Source organism: Syngnathoides biaculeatus, chromosome 4, assembly GCF_019802595.1.
Source record: "Syngnathoides biaculeatus isolate LvHL_M chromosome 4, ASM1980259v1, whole genome shotgun sequence".
NCBI classification, from domain to species: Eukaryota; Metazoa; Chordata; class Actinopteri; order Syngnathiformes; family Syngnathidae; genus Syngnathoides; species Syngnathoides biaculeatus.
Genome location: NC_084643.1, coordinates 5,502,963 through 5,524,200, shown reverse-complemented (window position 1 = coordinate 5,524,200; position 21,238 = coordinate 5,502,963). Strand labels below are relative to the sequence as shown.

Sequence of the window (21,238 nt, the reverse complement as noted above, 5' to 3'; positions counted from 1 at the left end):
TAAGTAAAATATGTGTAATCGTTCTTTTTATGAAGACCAAATAATGCATGTAAGTTCATGTTTTACTGTATTTATTTAATAAATTAAATATAAAAATTTGAAATGTGTAAAACTGACTAAGAGTTCCATTTCATTATTTAGAACAGTGATTTCCAACCTTTCTAGAGCCAAGGCACATATTTTACAATTGAAAAATCCCACGGCACACCAACAAAAAGAAATGTCACCAAAAATGGATCGATTAATTACTGTATGTACTTCCTGCTATCTAATAGAAGAGGATTTTTTTGTTCTGTCTGTCAGTGTGCCTTACTGACATCAATAGATGAATAAAGATACATTATTTCTTGGAATAATTGTTTTTTTTTTTAGCAATTACATAAAATTGGACACCTGAAGAGCACTCACGGCACACTAATGTACCCCGGCACACTGTTTGGCAATCACTGATTTAGAATATAGTCATAAATCCACTATTTAATGACATGATCGAAGAAATAATTAAAACACACGAATAAAGACATTTTAAATGTCCAATTTTAAAATAATAGAATTGAATACAACAAATATTGCAGATTGCAGGAGATAAGGCCAGGCATGCTGCTGATTCCAAACTGCAAGCAATATTCAAATGTAACCTAATTTCACCTCACAACGTAATAAAGTGTCCGCTGTATCTTTTTTTTTTTTTAATTTATGGACCTCTTAGAAACTGTAATATCTTTCGCCAAACTTCAGTCCCAGGTTTCACTCCAGTTGCTCCACTCTTCCACATGTGTAGAATGATTTTTGTTTCCTTCATATAAATTGAAGATGCATTCGTAAGCAGGGTCCTATTTTGTTTTCCTAAATTCAGCACGAAAAAAACAACAACTCAATGATCTCTTGCCAGTTTTGATGCGTTTTGAAAAGGAGAACTTTATTGGCAAATCTCTGTCCACTTCTTAAAAGCTGCAGTAAACGAGAATATATTTCAGTAACAAAAAGTTGAATTTTATATAACAATACAAACAAGGCACCATCGTAAGAAATAATAAAAAAAAAAAGGTTCTTCACTTGAGGGTAATGAGGTACAGTACATAAAAATTACATGGAAGTTGCCAACAGCGTCATACCGGAGCCATCAGTGGTTTGGCCCTTCTTTTTTTCTTTCCCCCTTTTAAACTCATTCTGGATTTCCAGAAAGGTCTTGTTCTTGGTTTCAGGAATGACGAAGAATATGTAAAGTGCTACCAGGGTGCAGATGGACATAAAAACCAGGAAACAGTACTGGTTCAGTCCGATCTGTGGAAACAATACGAGATTCATTTTCAAACGTTACATCACGAGCAATTCAGCAAAATAAGAGCACAGTCGCATAGCTCTAAAATAATCTTTGTGGTAGTAAAACCCAGATTTATTAATCCAGTTATTGGCTGGCACCATTTCTTCAATACACTACATAACAAACGTAACAACTACGTAACAAAAACTTTGAAATTCGAAATGTTTGTTATATAGAGCAGTGCTAACTTAATAATGTTGCTAAGTGAAGCTCCACCATGTGCTCACAATTTGCTAACACTAGTGAAAAAAATGTATCCACTCTGTTATTGCCCTCCATCAGCGTGCTCCCATTTCCATGGAAAATAATATTATTTCAACATATATTTCTCGTCTTTGAGCTCCGATACCAACATGACATCCGAGTACTCAAATTAGAATTGTTGAAAAACATTTTTTGAGGCCGGAACAAGAATTGGCCAAGCAAAAGGTCCATTGACAATTAAAACACGTTACTCTTCTTTTGTTTTTATGCTTTACGAGTCTTTTTACACTTATTAGACACGTACGAAAATTCAAATGTATCTGTACCGTGTCTGTATTCAGTCATTTTTTAATGAACAATTGCCATAGTACAGATTATTGACTGTTTTCAACCACGTGACAACATTCGGGGCACGCGGCCATGTTGGATGGGTTCATGCTACTGACGCGCCGTTCACTCTGTGGCTTTTGCATACAGACCGGAGTTACACAAATGTTCGTACGACTGTTAAAAGTGACGCCTGACGGCTAAAAAGACTTTGGAAGGTTATCGGGGCTCACTAGATGTTGTTTCAAGAAACCGTTACGACAAGAAGTGCGCTTTGATCGACAATATCGACCCATATGCCTTGGAGAAACACAAATGGAGCACACAAATGTGGGCGTCGATAACCTATCCAGACATCGTCAACTATCTCCTCTTCTCGACAAGCGCTTATACCGTGGACCGACTAAAGAATTAAAAAGGTCTGGAGGCCTACAACCAATTCATCACTGGCGAAGTTCGTCATGCGGCGGTATCCAGTGGAAGCATTCTGCCAAGGTTAGTGTACCACACAATGCAATTTAAATATGTACCGCGTGATTACAGTCAGCGTTGTGTTAAATTATGTGGATTATACCAACGAAAGAGGTGTAGATTATTATTTACATTTTTGTTACCGAGAGGGAGAGAGAAAAGAGAGAGAGGTTCGACCGGGACGAGTCCCAAGTGGAGTTCGCACCCCTTTCCCCACTTCCACGGCTACATTTTTAACTCAACTCACGAAACAGCTAGCGGTGCGGTAACTCGTTTTTGCAAACTTATGATAATAAAACAGAAAATACAGATTTTGGGAGACATCCATTGCATTCACACTCGAGTATTGTGCTTGGCTGCTAGATCGGCTCAGCCGCGGTTGTCGCCGTTCGGTTGCTAACTGCTCTGTTTTCTCGCACTGGTTCTTGATCACAGCTGGCAGTCGAAAGAAAGATGCTTTACAACGGCCACTTTCGTTTGAGCAACCGATTACGTAGCAGTGCGCCCCCGTTAATACGCCTTTCTGAAATGATTCCTGGATGCACTAACCGTGCCCACGCATTAGACCTGAAACTATGGAGAAGAAAATACCGCAATTTCCGGCCTGTAAGCCGCGACTTTTTTCACACGCTTTCAACCCTGCGGTTTATGCGGTGATGAGGCTAATTTGTCCATTTTTTCTAACGGCCGCATGGGGCCACTTGAGCGGAAAAGGTAAGAGCAAGGAAGTGAGTTTTACCGGACTGGCTGCGCTAGCGTGTTACTGCCGTGTCTCGGTGATACTTACCGGTATGTTTTTCTTTTTTTTAACCGGTCCTGTTAGCGGGGCGCTAGCGTTAGCGTTAAACTTTCTTTGTAAATATCTCGTGTTTCAATGTGGGTTTAGATGTGGGCACCTGTGGATTTTACACAGCTGCGGCGTATGTATGTATGAAATGGTAATTCCTTTACAAATGTACTGGGTGAGGCTTACATATATTGTTTTTGAAATAATTCCTTCTTAATTACGGTTTGTTTACTCGAATTCACCCCACCAAAATGGCGCCCGCGTTCTAAACCGGAAGGTGTGGGACCTCAGTCGAAAACATTGCCGCGTCTACGATGGTTTTGAAAGAAATCCGAACAGATCCGATATTTTGCTTAACCTCGGGGGTTCCAATGTAGTACAACAACAGCATGTTGGCGACTTACCACAATAAAAGGGAACACCATGCTAATAAAGAAGAAGCTAATCCAGTTTATGGAGCCGGCGATCATGTAGGCCGCAGGACGTGCGTTTTGCGTGAACAGTTCCATTGTCAAGATATTAGTCACGCCACCTTAGGGAAAAAAAGAAGAAAAATGAGGGAAAAAAACTATGAACATCTTCTGGCAAGGACGGAACTGACAAAAATACAATTTCATACCTGGGCCTAATCCAAAACTCAGAATAAAGGCAAACACGCACACCATGCTGAGGTAGGGAAAAACTGGACTGACGTTCTGAGGGGTATAAAAGAAGTCATGGAGGTCACATACAGGAGTGAAAGCGCCATGACACAAATACTGTACGATATATTTTATTTACAACGTGCGGTTCAGTACCTGAAAGGTCATGGTCAGAGTGAACAAAATGCAGCAGACGCTCATGAGCGTGTAGCCTCCGGTAATGAGCACTTTCCGTCCCAGATGCTCGATGAGCAAACCCTGCGAGACACGCAAGCACATGACAAGCCGGAAAACCCGTCGGGAAAGGGTTTTAATCGCAGTCTCTCGCTGACCTTTCGTGCTACTACTCATATCCGTGTCGTTCCACTGTACTACAGGGCCGTATTTTGGTGATACAATTCATTTTTTTACCGCCCACGTCAGTGCTGACGCTAGTTAATGACGTTGAATCAAAAGTTACGTTCGCTCTCCGATGGATATCAGTGCTTCCATTTTAAGTCCGTATTAGTCCAACTAGGAGGAAAAAAAAAAAAAAAAAAAAAAAACGAAGGCGGTGTAACTGAGGAATTCGGCTCGCGTCAGATGAGCCGGTCCGGTCGCAGAGAAGAATGCGTGAACAGGAAGAAGAATACCTGTTATGTATACTGGAATTCTTGAGGTGAAGTAACATTTAAAGCAGTTTAAATTGACATGTCAGATGTTTTACCATTCTGATTTGTTTACTTCTTTTTACACTTTAATGGCTAATAAGAAGAGCAAAATGAGATGACGTCATTAATCTTTTTTTTTTATTTTTTTACTCGTGATTATCATACCTTTTACATGAAGTACCAACTAAAAAGTACTTGTGCACCACAATAATGCCCATCATTAAAAGACAGTAGACTAGTAGGGTCAAGTGTTTATCAAAAATTGTTTTTTTTTTCCCCCTCAATGGAATGTTTTGTATATAAAAGTAAAATTCAACTGAACTCTTATTCACAAATAGAATGTAGCTTAATTAAAAAAAAAGTTTAATCCACTGTAACATTATGCACAGTTTTAACATTTATTTATGTATTTTTGCCGGTAGAAGGGAACCAGACTTTTAAAATCCCGTTAACGTCCAGACTGGTTCACTTGGTCATGATAAATGAAACAAATTTCATAGAATCGTTAGAATACTACAAAGTACTCACACTTGAAAAAAAAAAAGGCTAAGAGTGAATTGATGAAATGAATCAATGAATTGTGAAAATGGTGTTACCGGAGAAAATGCTTAGAAGCTTACTTTTTTAACATAAGCAATATTTGTTTTTGAGTCAATAATATCAAAATATGACTTTGAAATGGTTGTCGCGCAGCTTCTCCACAGTAACTGCGATTAAGCCGGATATTAGAGCGAGTGCCGAAACGATGCCTTGTGACTCGCTGTGACTAATCGCTTTCAAGAGGCATGCGGCAGAAAGGCCAAAAGCCAACATTTTGCCTTCGAGTGTTTCGTTCAGTCATAATTCTCTGTCAGTCTTTTAAGTAATAATAATAATAATGATAATAAACTTCATCCTTAGGTCACAAGCTGAATTAGTTATCAATATACTGAATGAATGAATGGGTCTGTTATGGAGTCATGTCAAATATTATGCACAAGACCGAACAACACCCTTAGCGTTAACGTTAATGCTAAGGCCACGAGTGGTGTCCACCAAAAATAGAGAGCACCATAGTAGACGATATTGTTTGCCATGGCAACGGAAGCTTCGTCGGCCGGATTTGAACCCCCGACCTCGGAACCGTGACGCGGATGCGCTAACTGCTCGTCTTCCGTGCCGGCGCATTAGACCTGGAACTACGGAGAAGAAAATACCGTAATTTCCGACCTATAAACGGCGACTTTTTTTCACACGCTTTCAACCCTGCGGTTTACGCGGTGATGCGATTAATTTGTGCATTTTTTTCTCGCGGCCGGAAGGGGGCACTCGAGCGGAAAAGCAAAGAGTGAGACCGGTGGAATATATGTGCCGAGGAAGTGACTTTTACCGGTCCAGCCCTGTTAGCGCTGCGCTAGCTTGTTACTGTGATTTTTACTGGTATGTTTTTTTTTACCGGCCCTGTTTGCGTGACAGTAGCGTTAGCGTGGCGCTAGCGTTAAACTCTGTAAATATCTCGTGTTTCAATGTGGGTTTCAATGTGGGCACGTGCGGCTTTTACACAGCTGCGGCGTAAGTATGTACCAAATGGTATTTCCTTTACAAATGTACTGGGTGAGGCTTATAACCGGGTGCGCCCTCTATGCCGGGAATTACGGTATTTACACAGGTCAAAGCAGTGATGCATTCACAGGCACCGGTGCCGACTGCTGCATATGGTATCCTCTCGCTGGGAATTCCCGCTTGCGTAAAGACGTAACCTGCATAGAAGTAAATCTGCAACAAAAAACAGATTCCATTGAACACAGTTCAAGTCCACAGTCCACAGTTGAAAACCTCAAATGGACCTTCATTCAGGGATCCATCCATCCATTTTCCTAGCCGCTTATCCTCACAAGGGTCGCGGGGAGTGCTGGAGCCTATCCCAGCTGTCAACGGGCAGGAGGCGGGGCAGACCCTGAACTGGTTGTCAGCCAATCGCAGGGTACACAGAGACAAACAGCCGCACTCACAATCACACCTAGGGTCAATTTAGAGCACAGGTGTCAAACTCAAGGCCCGGGGCCAGATCTTAATGAGGCCCATGAGGGCAAGTCATGTGTATCAACTTCCATGATTTTTGTGATAATCTGTAACAAAATTTGAAATTGTCATAAGTGATAAATTGAGATGTTGCAAACATTTTGTGTTACCAAACGTGAACGATAGTTAAAAAACCCGTTGTGCTTGATTTCTGATTCCAAAACTAGTAAATTTCATGTGTAAATATGATGAGGCGAAAGATTTTCATGGATCCAAAGGCAGAACTGCCCTCTGAGGGAATCGTAACTACAACGTGGCCCGCGAGAAAAATTAGTTTGACACCCCTGATTTAGATTGTCCAATTAATGTTGCATGTTTTTGGGATGTGGGAGGAAACTGGAGTGCCCGGAGAAAACCCACAAAGGCACGGGGAGAACATGCAAACTCCACACGGACGGGTCCGGGATTGAACCCGGGACCTCAGATCTGTGAGCCCAACGCTAGCTTCGGACAAAAGGCGGACTACACCCTGAACTGGTCGCCTGTCGATATCGACACCAACATTGAGCGGGAATCGATCCCACGCTGCCCGCACCCAAGGAAGGAGTGTGTACCACTACATTATCAGTGACTCTCATCATTCAGGGATACATCAGCTAAGTGAAGATCTAATTCTCAGTCCGAAGTCTGCGGGCCATTTCGGAGCGGGCCCAGAGTTGTGAAAGAGGCAGTCCGTTACGTACCGCGTTGATTCCGTTCAGCTGCTGAGCAGAATTCAGGAGCACGATGGTGAGAAGCTGCCAGCGTACGCTGCGGTCGGCGATCACCTCCCACGGCGTCTTAGCCTTGAAGCTTTCCTGGTCCTGGTTGTTCTTCTCCTTCACCATGTCCTCCATTTCACGATCACAATCGGCCGCCCCGTGGAGCTGCCTGAGCGCTGCGCATGCAAGCAGATGATGCGGCGAAGGCTAACCGACCGCATCGTTTGCAACAAAAGCCTCATTGCATCAAATCACATGATCGGGAAACAACATCTCTCTGCCGCCCCAGGTCTAAATCTAATCTTTCAAACCAGAGGAATGTATACTAGATAAGAACTTTGAAGGACAAAGAGAGAACCGAACAGAGCGTCTGTAGTGTCCCGTTCACCTTTTTTGCACCCCTCATAATCTCCTCTGTCGATGAGCAGGAAACGGGGACTCTCCGGGAACCAGGGCAGCATCAGGAGCTGGATGAGCGCCGGGATGCACGTGGTGCTGAGCAGAACGGGCCAGTACTCTTCTTTACCCAGCAGCTCTCTGTTCAATCACACAAATGTTGGAGCCACAACCTTCTTGCATCACTACATCACACACAAAGCGGTGCCTTGAGATACGAGCTATTAGTTGGCTCAATTCATTGTTTTTTTTGCTTTGAATTGCAAGCCAATATTTGAATTATGAGTGCTGTGGGGTGGCTGTGAACTCATCCCCCTGAATTCGTAATGAGTAAATATTTCAAAAATAGCGTAAACAAAACAAACAAGGGTTTTATTTCCACTACCAGTTGAGGTTTACTGTCAAAGTAAATATCAAACAAAAAATATTACAGTACATTTTGTGGATTTACAGCAACCACATAACTTTCCTGACAGTCTGCTAGCTTGACGCGAACACTTAAAAGGAGACGCCATAGACGGGCTAATGAATAGCGTCAGTGTCGTGTAATTATAACGCCTGAAGCTACCCATGTGTGAAAACCGATGCTGGACTAACAGATGAAGAAAGATGATAATAATTATCATTATTAATGAGTTTTTTTGTTAAGGACAATTTTACAGTGTTATTTTTCCAATTAAAAACATTACTAATGTATTTTTTTTTGGGACGCTGGAAAGACTGATGGTATTTACACTCATTTTAATGGGGAGAGATGATTTGAGATCCTAGCGTTTATAGATACAAACGTGGGGACAAAAACCACCTAGAGAAAACTCTTATCTCAAGGCACCCCTGTATTCTCACGCGCTTTTTAAAAGACATATTAAATATATTCCACTCAAAATGAAGAGAAAAAATTGAATCAAAATGTTGTACTTGAGGCCCATCACTTGTCCGATGAAGATCCCAACAGTCAGAAAAAAAGACGTTCCCATTCCCATCAGGCCGCGGACGGATGTTGGAGCAATTTCCACCAAGTACAAAGGTTGGACGCAAAGACCGATACCTGTGAAAATAAAAGTCACGGATAAAATTTTCATATAAAAATCATTTGTTTGCATTCCGACCAATGTTCCCTCTAATTTTTTGACGCGTCTTAGCAAACACACTAAGCCCGTGAGCCCCCCCTTTAACCACTGTGAGCAACATCGGACGTATGAACTGTGGTCGGATCAGCGTCATTAACAGATTCAGATTACAGCATTTACATTCCCATCAGAACATTTTTAAGAGCAATTTTGTGTTTTTGCAAACTCACAATGAAAATGTCAACAAACAAAAAAATACCTTGATAACCAAACCAAGCTATGAACTATGAATTTGAACGATCGCTTCCAACTTTGTTTCATTTTTTATTTTAAACCCACAATGATATCCCCATCTCTTCTTCTTGGTTCACGTTGCCCAGAATGTGTTGCTTACTAAAGCACCGGTGGTGGGCAGAGTTTATGAGTGTACCCCTTTAAGAGCGGAGGGGGTGGTGTCAGGTAAACTAGGAAGTAGAATGTGTAGCCCAGAGTGGCCGAGCAGCAGCTGGTTGTTAGAACCGTGTTTAAAAAAAAAAAAAAAAAGACATCACAGACTGTGGTTCACTGCGCTGGATCGGTTTTACATGTGTGCTGAGAGCGTGCGACAAGTGCGCAAATGCGCAGTTGCGCAGCTTAGAGGGAACATTGATTTCCAACTACAGTAAGTGAGTACAGTTTACCGTACCAGAATTTAATCCAATGAGAAGACGTCCGACGATGAGGAGTTCAAATGTTCCGGTCGGGTGACTCAAACCCATCAGCAAGGCAGCCGCTATGGCGAGCAAATTATTGACTAACAACGACCCTTTCCTGTAAACAACACAGACATTTGACCTTACACGACATAATTAGCCTAAAAATGGCCGACAAATAGGTCAAATCATAATTGTGGTTTCCCTCGGAGGGCTGTTATGACCGTGAAACCATATGCAATTTTTTATTTTTTTAATTCTACTGAGTCAGATTTTGATCCTGATTCAAAGTAAAATTGGCATGTGATTCTAAAACTGGAGGTTTTTTTTTTTTTTTTACCCCGTTCACATCATTTTTTTCCCCCCTCCAGATAAGTGAAATTCCACTGATGAGCCGCAGGAAGCCTGATTACGATTGGACTCATCTGCAGCTACGTGGGAACTTGTTTTTTTTGCAGTCACAATTGCTGTGAGCTGTGTGAAGGTCCAAATCCGTCGGCGCTAGCAAAATCTGAAAACGGAAAGCTACCGTAGCAGGAATTAAGAGGATTTACGTAAACATGGACGTTCTGTTGTGAGCTCTATTTCATAGGGTTAGGGTTATACATATACATATTACATATTTACTTCCATAGTGGCCCTAATATGCTGTTCATACATCTAATGATGGGAGCAATTATGAAACATCCATCCATCCATTTTCTTCGCCACTTATCCTCACGAGGGTCGGGGGGACTGCTGGAGCCTATCCCAGCTGTCAACGAGGAGGAGGCGGGGTACACCGTGAACTGGTTGCCAACCAATCACAGGGCAGATGGAGACAAACAGCCGCACTCTCAAGCCGCTCAATTTAGAGCACAGATTTCAAACTCAAGGCCCAGGGGCCAGATTTGGCCCGCTGCACGATTTTATGTGGCCCGCAAGGGCAAGTCATGGATATCAACTTCAATTAATGTTGCTTGTTTTCAGGATGTGGGAGGAAAACCGGAGTGCCCGCAGGAAACCCAACACAAGCACGGGGAGAACATGCAAACTCCACACAGGCGGGTCCGGGATTGAACCCGGGTCCTCAGAACTGTGAGGCCAACGCTTTACCAGCTGCTCCACCGTGCTGCCAATCACGCAAAAAAAACAAAAGTTAACATTATTCACCTGGTAAAGGTGGAAATATTTATCCGACTCTGGAGTTGGATCCATTGTACGGAGGGATCAAGTTGAGGGTACACATAAATGAGTGAATGTAAACATTTTTAAAAAAGCAACAACAACCCCCCCAACCCCCAAAAAAGTAAATAAACAAAGAAAAAAAAACAACAACAACATACCTTCCCAACTTTATGGCCAGTGTTCCTCCAACGGAAGCCCCAATGAGTCCTCCAAGGGTAAATACGGACACAATAGTGGACCACATTAACGTGAGAACATTGGGTGAGATGTCGATTTGGTACCGCTCCGTCCATGTTTGGTTGATGAAACTTTCCACATACTACAAAACACCAGGCACAAAAAAATGAAATTTAAAAAAAAAAAAAAAACATCCATCCTCATTATGAATGTTGCAGCCAGGTGATGCGGATAAAAACCCTCATCCCCCCCAAAAAAAATGTGAAAATGTAATTATTGTTATATAATAATAATACTACAGCAGGGTTACCTCGGTGGGTGCGCTGATGACGGAGACGTTGTAGCCGTACTGGAAGGTCCCACCGATGGAAGCGGCAAACGTAGCCAGGAGAAGGATTTTGTTTGGGACCTGTCAGAGAAAGGGCAGAAACCCGAGAGAAGACTAAGATGTCAAATTTAAAAAAAAAAAAAAACAGGCTCACAATTATTAGAATATTTTTTCAACTGTGTTTTTTGTCATAATATTAACTATTCCCCCTATTGATTCTCATAACACTGGAATAGCGTATATATGTTTTTTTTTTTCCTCAGAGTTAAGCATTAAAATGCAAACTCTCGAATACCGGAACAAAATATTTCACATACCTTTGTTTCTCCAGCCTCTTTAATTAACAAAGGGGTATATTCAGAGTTATTTTCCCAGTTTTGATCGTTCATTTTCGTGGCAGTATCCAAATAAAAATAAAAAAAAGCAATATCCAAAAGTATCAACCGCGCTCCCGCCGCAAGCGTCCCTCCTCATGCGGAGTTTGAATCTAACAAGGGGCCGCTTTTATCCTGCAACAACACAAAGTTCTCTTGTGCGTGAAATGCGAGCGCAACGGAACGATCCAACATATCTTCCCGCTTGATGAAGATGTCCCGCACGAGGCCATGAAATGTGGATGGATTTCCTCGGAAAGATTAGCTCCGGTACTCCGCTGGGCCGAATGAGCGACGTTTGACAACCAACCACGTGCGCTTTTGACTGCCCCTCATCGGCCTAATTTTCGCTCAACGTATCGCAACTTGGACTGGACCATCCCAGGGTACCACCCGCGAGGTTTCATCCTGAACTGATGTAACATTTCAGAATAAAAGCCTTTGGGAAACTGCATACCGGTGTCATTTCCTCTGATTTAAAAAAATGAAAAATCTGGCATATAATAATCATTCCAGAATGACATCCAGGAAGGCCAAAAACTAAATAATACATTAAAATCCAGAATAAAAGTCATCGGTCACTAATTGTATTTGACAACAAAATGTAAAATTTATAACATTGACATATGCATTTGCAAGTTTTGATTCAGAAATTCCATCCATCCATCCATTTTCTTTTGCCGCTTATCCTCACCAGGGTTCCGGGGAGTGCCGGAGCCTATCCCAGCTTAAAGTGGGCAGGAGGCGGGGTACACCCTGAACCGGTCGCCAGCCAATCGCAGGGCACATGGAGACGAACAGCTCCACTCACAATCACACCTAGGGGCAATTTAGAGTGTCCAATTAATGTTGCATGTTTTTGGGATGTGGGAGGAAACCGGAGTGCCCGGAGGAAACCCAACGCAGGCACGGGGAGAACATGCAAACTCCACACAGGCGGGGTCGGGATTGAATGCGGGTCCTCAGAACTGTGAGACCCACCATGGCTTCCATATATGATATGACAAGTTGATATTTTGGTACAGATTTGAACAAAAGTCATGAACGTTGATTCTTATGATTTGCCTTTGCCGGCCACATAAAATCATGCGGCGGGCCAGGATCTGGCCCCCGGGCCTCGAGATTGACACCTGTGCTCTACCCAAATGCCATACACAGTCGAACCAAAATCCTGATGCAAGTAGTAAAGTCAGATTGCAACACCTTTTTGTTTTACTCTAATATCCATCCATCCATCCATCCATCCATTTTTTTGGCGCTTATCCTCACGAGGGTTGCGGGGAGTGCTGGGGCCTATCCCAGCTGTCAATTGACAGGAGGCGGGGTACACCCTAAACTGGTCGCCAGCCAATCGCAGGGCACATGGAGACGAACAGCCCCACTCACAATCACACCTACAGGCAATTTAGAGCGTCCAATTAATGTTGCATGTTTTTGGGATGTGGGAGGAAACCCACAGGCACGGGGAGAACATGCAAACTCCACACAGGCGGGTCCGGGATTGAACCCGGTTCCTCAGAAACGTGAGGCCAACGCTTTACCAGGTGAGCCACCGTGCCGCCCGATTCAGAAATTCTATCATGCAAAATGTGAATTGACCTGAGGAGTAAAAAAGTGATTCTTTTTGTGACTCTGAATTTGTAGTTTGTGGCGCTCACCTTGAGATATTTCGAAACGCAACGCAAGAATTGGGACGTCTAGGAATGCTTGAGTGCCGGTAAAATTGGACCTCTTGGGTCTCTTGGTTATGTCACCCTTAATTATTATCAATTTAATGACAGTCATGCACAAATGATTTTGAAAGACTTTTCGTATTTGATGTACATAACAAACTTGGATGAAACGTCCCGGCCGCCGTCACGCGATAGTCCAATATGTGCCAGAATTTGAATGGGTGAGCGATAGCTGCAAATTTAGTTAATGACATTATGTAGATTTAAAAAAAAAAAAAAAAAAACAGCTTTGGATGAATCTTACTGGGTGTAAATGTAAAAAAAAAAATGTAAAAAGTATTTCCGCAGTGAACTCACACCTGACTAAAAAAAATTGGTCAGGAGTGGTCCAATCCGTTGTTACTTAAGGAGAAAGAAATATTAAGAAACATAATATAAAGAAAATATATAGAAATATAAAGAAATATTCTGTAAATTTAAATAAAATTAATTAATTGTAAAAAAAATACAAAATTAATCAATAATAACACAAATCAAAATAATAATATTAATTAATTAATTAAATTTAAATCTGATCTCAGCCTTTGTTGAAAAAATAAAACTTCCAAAATCATACAGAAGCAGAATTGAGCAGAATTCACATGGCTGTCAGATGGCAAATGTGTGGTGCCCCCCTCCCTCCACCTTTTCCTCCCGCCAGTCCATCCCTAAAGAAGACCACCGACAAAGGAAACTCCCACGTCCTGGAAACACTTTTTTTTTTCCTGTATGATTTTTTTTTTAGCAACTCTTTGGAAAAAAATATTTATATTATGGTTTTACATGATGAACTACATAATTAGCTAATTAGCTTTTCACTTATTTTGAAGGACACATCTTCAGATCCTCTTGTCTTTGCCTGACACAAAATTTGCAGAAACTATTTGGTTTAAGTGATTTGGGATGTACATTAACCACCCGCCCCCCTCCCACCACACCCCCCACACACAAAATATGCATTCAACTGCATCCTAGCAAATTCCTTTCAATCGCTTGAAAATTATACAGAAACATTTTGGAGCGTGGGCGTCACGGTGGAACAGCTGGTAAAGCATTCACAGTTCTGAGGTCCCGGGTTCGATCCCGGACCCGCCTGTGCGGAGTTTGCATGTTGTCCCCGTGCCTGCCTGGGTTTTCTCCGGGTTTTCCGGTTTCCTCCCACATCCCCAAAACATGGAACATTAATTGGACACTCTAAATTGCCCGTAGGTGTGAGTGCAACTGTTGGTCTCCATGTGCCCTGCGATTGGCAGGCAACCAGTTCAGAGTGTACCCCGCCTCCTCCCCGTTGACAGCTGGGACAGGCTCCAGTACTCCCTGCGACCCTTGTGAGGATCAGCAGCACAAAAAAGATGGATGGATCTCCCACAGAATTCCCAGTTAATCAAAGCAACTCTTTAAAAAATGTTTTATTTATTATAGCTTTTCATGATGACCTACCTAATTAGCTTATTTGTTAATTAGCTAGCTATTAGCTAAAAGCTAATTAGCTTATACAACTTATTTTGAAGGTCACCTCTCCTTAAAACCAATTGCACGCAAACACGCAAAATATGTATTTAACTTCATCCTATCAAATTCCTTTCAATTGCTTAAAAAAATTCTACGAAAGCATTTTGGAGCGCTTCGCATCCAGGAGTTAAATTGACGACTCCTTGAATAAAAAAATGAACACAGAGCCTGCAGTTATTACGTTCTGTTATCACACAACTTGAAAAGATATCATATTTTTGTTCACAGACCGGATCTCGTTTGGAATTTCCAATCCATCACTGCCAAACGAACGCAGGGTGAATATTTCCCGACGAATTGCTACAGTCAGCTGATCACGGGAAGGACAAGTGTCTGATCCACAAAAATCAATAACTTTCAGTCAAGTGAATTACAATTCTTTTACTTCTAAAAACAGCAAACCGTGTCTAAAATACGTCAAATTAAATATCATTCAGCAACTCCATCTGGAAATTTTGACTTACCCTTTTGTTTGATGTAACAGGCGAGTCCTCACTGAGCTCCATGGTCAAAGCACCAAAAGAGCAACTATTTTTAAATTAAGCGTAGATCATGAATGTACCGCTTCAGACCGAAACCTTGCGTAATGGAATGCTGCCGCAAGGTGCAGCATATGATCCCTGCTCCACGGAGACGGCGGGGGCGGAGTGGTTCAGTAACCCCTCAAGCTGCAATTTGGGCTCAGGATTTCTGACCCAGAAAAGGAACAATACAAGACCAGATGCTTTGCAAAACTTTTCAGCGGTGGAGGGATGTAATAAGATGTTCCTGATGTTAAACATCTGTGCTGCAGATTATTTGGAAAGATGGATGCCAATAAAATTGTTATTTGGACAGACACAATCAACAGCAAAAAAAGATCAATCTGCTTCCTATTATAAAAATAAAAATGGAAGACGTGGAAAACTTGGGTGGAGCAAAGCCCATAGGGAGATCTACGGAAAACTGAAAATTATTTCCCAGTAAAAAAACCTATGTGCTTTAAGAATTTACAAAAACTGATGGAGTCAAGCCAACGACAAAGAAAAGACAAGGCCGTAAAACAAAATGGGATAAAAGAACAGACAAGAGGGCAGGAATATTGACAATAAGTTAGTGACAAAAGAATTCAAAGGAACAGCAAATAGCTGGCAAAACAAGAGGACTGACGAAAAGAAAAAAAAAACGCAAACAGCATTCACAAAGACATTCCACAATCCTAAACGATCATCTGGACGCCATTAGCGAAAATTCTGCAAGGCAGTCGAGTTACCCCGGTAATCCCCATAATCCTTTGGGAGGTTTCGTTCATATCGCCACGTGTTTTTCAACTGGAGCGCAACGAGGGGAGCATGAAATGGACTCGTGGATGCGAACCGATGAAATCCTGGATGATATCGGTTGGGGAAACACATCAACAGTCGGTGTAGACAAGTATTCAAGGGACAGTCGCCATAGAAAACACGTAGTGGTACCTGCTTTTGTCACGAACCTCCGGTACTGGGGGCGGACCCAAATGCTGGACTTCGAGGTAGAGGCATAATGTTCAGTGTGGTTCATTCCGGAAACTGGGTCATACACGGTGTAGCAGTCCGACAAGGCAGAGGCACAGAAACGCTAGGATAGGCAGGACCCAAAAGACATACAGTACAGCAAGGTCCGATGACTATGGGGCAAACTATCAAACTCAGCAGAACAGGATCAACTCACTAACGCAAGGCACCAAACTGGCAAATGCCAGTGACAAAAACTCCAACTCAAATGCCCGTCTAATTACAGTCCAAATGTGAAACAGCTGTGACCGGTGACAGGTGTCACCGCCCACTGCAGTGGCCACGCCTTGCTCATGGCAGCTATGGGAGAGGAACAAGAGAGATTTGGGGATTTTTCCGACACCCCATCTGACACGGACGCTCTTTTCGAAGAAGAGAATATCTAACAATTGAGTGAAGTGACTGGGGCAGTATTACCCTATTGTTTTGAGCCATATTTAGATGATATGCGGATCACTTCTAACTAACAACACACTCCCCGACAGTATGTAGCATACTCAGGAGGACCAATGCCTGGCGAAGTAACTACTTCAGGGGTACCCAGACACCAGTGGCCGGTGGGGGGGGCTCTTTTCTCCTCCCGCATGCAGCCAAACCACCTCCGCGGCAGGGCTGACGCCGTCCCCGGCGATGAACACATTTAGCACCCCTCTACTTCCGTACTTTATTAAATTATTATGACGCGAATCTTTTGTTACGTTCTGAGAGAAGGATTACGTCGTCGTCCCCGGCTATTAGTTTTTTTAGTAGTTCTATACACACCTCATTTCGAACCCACAAAGCTCTCGTCCTTTGCACCCGTGCAATCCATTTTTCATGACGAACCAGGTCTTTTGATAAAGAGTGAATCCATCCTCCCGAGTGTTCGAGCACAATCCACCAATACGACGAGCCGGCATTTTGGCTAACACGATGAAAAAAACAAGTAATTTTTCGCCGGTACAATATAAACACCGGACCGCCGCTACTGCAAAAAATGTCACTTCCTGGTTCTTCTCCAACACAAATCCCTTAAGAGGATTTCAATGCCGGGACATGCAAAAATCTGTATATGACAACATCATGACGTGTGGTGAAAAACAGATGGGTCCATTTCGGCTGCCTTTTTAAAACAAATTTTATTAAAAACATACTAAAAAATCATGCTTTACGTGTCAGTAGCCCTTTAAAGTTTGGGCTACGACTGGGCCAGGGTTGGATTTCAAAACATACCCAAAAACTGGCAAAAATGCGAAGCGTTTTCCCAAATTGGATTCGACGTGTTGGCTTTCTGGAAGTCCTGCTCGTCGGCGGCAGTACGGGAATTAGAAATGATGAAGTTTTTCACTTCAGTGTCCCGTGTTGCCATTTCCAGTCACTCACATTTCAAAAACGTACGGGATGTGGTCAGTCACGCCCGCAGATATAACGTTACGGGTGTGCTCCACCAGTCATGCCCGCGGATATAAAGTTGTGGGTGTGTGTTGTGTTTGTAATTGTAATTAAATCTTATCCCTTTAAGAGCAGAGGGGGCCGGTTTGAGGTAAACCTCTTATAGACCGTGTGCTTCCGTGTTTGAAAAAAAACCAAAGACGTCAGGCTGTGATTCACTGCGCTGGATCGGTTTTCATGTGCGCCGGGAGTGTGCGACAAGTGCGCAATTGCGCAGTGGCGCAGCTTAGAGGTAACATTGGTCAGGACTGCACAAAATAAGTGACGTCTTTCAATATCTATGTGTTTCTACTAGTAACAAATTTGACGCGCGTGATTTTTCGTGTTCGACTGCGGAGGCTGTCAAATCACAGTGGCTGCATTTAGTTTTCTGGCTGCTTCCGTTTAACTTTCTTTGTGTTTTCATTCAACCCGAGTTTGACGGTTTGGTTATTTAGTTTTTTGGCCACAAACGGGAGAAGCAGTCGATGAATTAGCTTGCGATCATTTGTGTTGCATTTGCGATGGCTACCTTTTTGGAAAATAGCTCACAAAAATAACCCACACGGACATTTCATAATTAAATCCCGACGGTTATTTCATTGTTTCCAATTAAAATCCAAACCAAAATATTAAAGATGCATCAAATTCATTTGCAGCGCTTTCCAGAGACGTTTACTTAGAAATGGTCTGATGATTCTGCCCGCAAACAAAGAGACTTTGAGGGCCGTCAGCAGATCAGAGGGACGAACTCTCGTGGATGAAAACAGCTTTAGGAAAACTGAGTAATTAACCGACAGCTCGCAAGCGACAATAAATTATTGTATCTGTTCTAAAAGAACAGCTGAGAATCACAAGACGTCTAACGAGAGCTCAACGGAATTTGTGCATTTTTGTTCTCTTCCCTGCGGCGTTTGTTTTCCAGCCACTTCTCGTGTTACTGTTTTTCCTTAATCAAGTACAAAGTGTCCAATAAATTCCCCAACCCTGACATCCAATTTGTGACTTTTTTTTCCCCCCCAGAGATGATAATGTTAAGAATAATAAAGGCGAGTTAACAAAAATAAAAGCATTGATTCAATAAATGAGGTTTACAGATTGAATCATAGCTCTGGCCTTTCTGTGGAGTATTTTTATGGGACGTTCTCTTCAGGAGTTTCTGCAGTTATTCTGGATTATTCCCACATTTCAAACGCGGGTATCTTCGGTTCATTCAAAACTAAATGGTACAATTTCAGTGATTTTCGTGTAATTTTAGTCAGTCTTTTGACTTCTTCCTTTCCTTTCGGCTTGTCCCGATTAGGGGTCGCCACAGCGTGTCATCAGTTTCCATCTAAGCCCATCTCGTGCATCTTCCTCTCTAACCCCCCCACTGTCCTCATGTCCTCCCTCACCACATCCATAAACCTTTTCTTTGGTCTTCCTCTCTTTCGCTCTTTTGCCTGGCAGCTCCATCCTCAGCACCCTTCCACCAACATCCTCAGACTCTCTCGCCTCTGGACATGTCCAAACCATCGAAGTCTGGATTCTCGAACCTCGTCTCCAAAACATCCAACTTCGGCTGTCCCTCCCATGAGCTCATTTCTAATCCTATCCAACTTGCTCACTCCGAGCGACAACCTCAACATCTTCATTTCTGCTACCTCAAGTTCTTCTTCCTGTTGTCCCGTCTCTAATCCGTACATCATGGCCGGCCTCACCGATATTTTATAAACTTTGCCCTTCACCCTAGCGGAGACTCTCCTGTCACATAGAACACCAGACACCTTCCGGCAACTGTTCCACGCCGCTTGGACCCGTTTCTTCACTTCCTTACCACACTCTCCATTGCTCTGTATTGTTGACCCCAAGTATTTGAAGTCGTCCACCCTCGCTATCTCTCATCTACCTGTATTAGGGATCGCAACCGATTACAAATAACCGGTTATAACCGGTTTTCGTTTTTTTAAAACCGAAACCGTAATCGGACTTTCGAAATCGGTTAAAATTTCCAATCATTTCTTCCGGTTCCGGTACTCCACATTGCGCTATTTTTTCAACATCATTTCCACTTTTTTCAAGTTTCGCTGTTAGAGTAAAGTTGGACACAAAAGAACATTCAGTTAAATCAAAGAAACATCAAACATGGCATCGAGGAAACGCTCGGTATACTTGCATGCCCTTTCTGAAAGTCCGAAAGAAGAATGTTAACATTAAAACATTTTTTACAAAAAAAATAACAAAAATTTAACTTACACGAGTGCGTTGTTGAAAGCCACATTCAACGAGCTTGTTTGTTAATATTGTATACAAACTACCCCATTACCGCGGAGTAAATTAACGATCGATGGTACAGCGCCGGAGAAAAGGAGTCGGAGGCGGAGTGTCGGACACAGGAACAAAACTTGTTTTATTGGCAGACATCAAAACACTACTCGCATAACGGGGGGAAATCTGTGAACTCATCACTCCGGAAGAGCAACAACAAAAACAGTCCGTGCGGAACCCCGCACCCCAACTCGAGGTCCCGCGGGTGAATTATGTAAACACCACAGTGGAACCGGTTTTAAAACCGGTAAATCGTTTTTTTTGCTACAGCTGTTAGGTTAAAACCGCTTATGAAAGTAAGCGTTTTTTTGCGATCCCTAACCTGTATCTAGCGCTATATCTACTGCAAACAGGAAGGGCCTTGGCGCGGATCCCTGATGCAGTCCCACATCCACCTTAAATTCTTCTGACAGACCTACGGCACATCTCACCACTGTTTTATAAACTTTGCCGTTCATCCAAGCGGAGACTCTTCTGTGACATAGAACACCAGACACCTTCCGCCAACTGTTCCACCCCGCTTGGACCAGTTTCTTCACTTCCTTCCCACACTCTCGATTGCTCTGTATTGTTGACCCCAACTATTTGAAGTCATCCCCCCTTACCATCTCTTCTCCCTGGAGCTTCACGCTTCCTCCTCTGCCCCTCACATTCACGCACATGTATTCTGTTTTACTTCGGCTAATCTTCATTCCTCTCCTTTCCAGTGCGTGCCTCCATCTTTCTAATAGTTCCTCCGCCTGCTCTCTGTTTTCACTGCAGATCACAATATCATCTGTGAACATCATGATCCAAGGGGATTCCAGTCTAACCTCATCTGTCAGCCTATCCATTACTACCGCAAACAGGAAGGGGCTCAGCACGGATCCCTGATGCAGTCCCACCTCCACCTTAAATTCTTCTGACGCACCTACAGCACATCTCGCCGCTGTTCTGCTGCCCTCATACATATAACTTAGTTTTAATCATTTTTTTTAACATCTCAGGCCATTATTGTCCATAAAGACTGCTATAGAATCAGTCGAATTAAAGGAAAAGTATGTAAAGCGCAATACATACATTTCCCCTTCACGTTATGAAAGTCAATACATTTAGCGGCTCTCACCACTCACATGTGGGCTTCCTCTCGTCGTACATTTATTTATTTATTGAACCTTTATGCTCATAAGATAATTGACAACATTGATCCTCTATTTTAATAGCGACCTACATGGAGACAGCAGAGTAAAAAAAAAAAAGAAAAAGATAAAGAACATGAAAGAATGACATCAAATGTTCAAAATGCATTGTGTTACAATTGCTTTGTTGTTGTTATTATTATTGTTATTATTATTAGTTTATCTTGAGTAAAATATACACATGTTCTTTATTAATTATTATATTATTATAAAGTTC

The 21,238-nt window shown here is 42.5% G+C and overlaps 1 protein-coding gene across 1 annotated transcript; it reads right to left on the bottom strand.

Annotated features, from left to right (window-relative positions):
• Positions 1–1,035: 1,035 nt before the first annotated feature.
• slc2a11b (solute carrier family 2 member 11b) lies at positions 1,036–15,163 on the bottom strand. Its single transcript, XM_061817501.1, has 12 exons — positions 15,059–15,163; positions 10,979–11,077; positions 10,650–10,810; positions 9,318–9,442; positions 8,481–8,610; positions 7,555–7,703; positions 7,149–7,342; positions 6,049–6,159; positions 3,911–4,012; positions 3,733–3,808; positions 3,518–3,645; positions 1,036–1,284 (listed from the first exon to the last, which is right to left on the bottom strand). Exons 1-12 carry the CDS (start codon positions 15,098–15,100, stop codon positions 1,087–1,089), a joined length of 1,515 nt encoding a protein of 504 aa, XP_061673485.1. The 5' UTR covers positions 15,101–15,163; the 3' UTR covers positions 1,036–1,086.
• Positions 15,164–21,238: the final 6,075 nt, after the last annotated feature.

Coding starts and splice junctions, on each gene's coding strand:
- slc2a11b (XM_061817501.1), bottom strand. CDS start 15,100: ATGGAGCTCAGTGAGGACTCGCCTGTTACATCAAACAAAAGG. Junction 11,078..15,058: donor CTGTTACATCAAACAAAAGG/GTAAGTCAAAAT, acceptor TTTCTCTGACAG/GTCCCAAACAAAATCCTTCT. Junction 6,160..7,148: donor AGCTGAACGGAATCAACGCG/GTACGTAACGGA, acceptor TTTTTGTTGCAG/ATTTACTTCTATGCAGGTTA.